This window comes from Mandrillus leucophaeus, unplaced genomic scaffold, assembly GCF_000951045.1.
Source record: "Mandrillus leucophaeus isolate KB7577 unplaced genomic scaffold, Mleu.le_1.0 Scaffold2322, whole genome shotgun sequence".
Taxonomy (NCBI): Eukaryota; Metazoa; Chordata; class Mammalia; order Primates; family Cercopithecidae; genus Mandrillus; species Mandrillus leucophaeus.
Window position 1 is genome coordinate 5,103 of NW_012102391.1, and position 368 is coordinate 5,470.

General features: G+C 58.4%; 1 protein-coding gene across 1 annotated transcript in view; it reads right to left on the bottom strand.

Moving 5' to 3' along the window:
* The window catches only part of LOC105541091 (neuropathy target esterase-like), a gene marked incomplete at its 5' end in the record, with an annotated part of 1,364 nt that extends 996 nt beyond the window's left edge, over positions 1–368 (bottom strand). The window contains one exon of the mRNA XM_011981957.1: positions 264–368. Within this exon, the coding sequence (XP_011837347.1) occupies positions 264–368 (105 nt within the window). The remainder of the gene's footprint in view (positions 1–263) is intronic.

Here is a 368-nt window from a genome sequence, read left to right on the forward strand (position 1 = left end):
AAGGCCGTTCACAAAGCGGTCACCAAGGGCCCTGGGTGCTCTAGTTGGGGGTTATGGGTTAGGGTCAGTAAACAGGAGGTCCCAAAATGGTTACCCAGAGTTCTAGAAGCATATCTATAAAAGTCCGGACAGCTGGGGTTTACAGTTTGAATCAGGAAGGGTAACCCTGACCCCGGAGTCTCCCCCATGGGATCAGATTAGGGTGGAGCCACGGGTTTTATGGCACTCCTGGGGTGCCGCAATCCCTCCTCCCAACACCACACCTTGGCCCACTCCCGGGCGCGCTGCTTCGTGCGGCTGGCGCTGCGCTCCTCCGCGTACAGCGCTCCGATGAAAGAGCCAATGGACGTGCCGCCTACTAGGTCCAC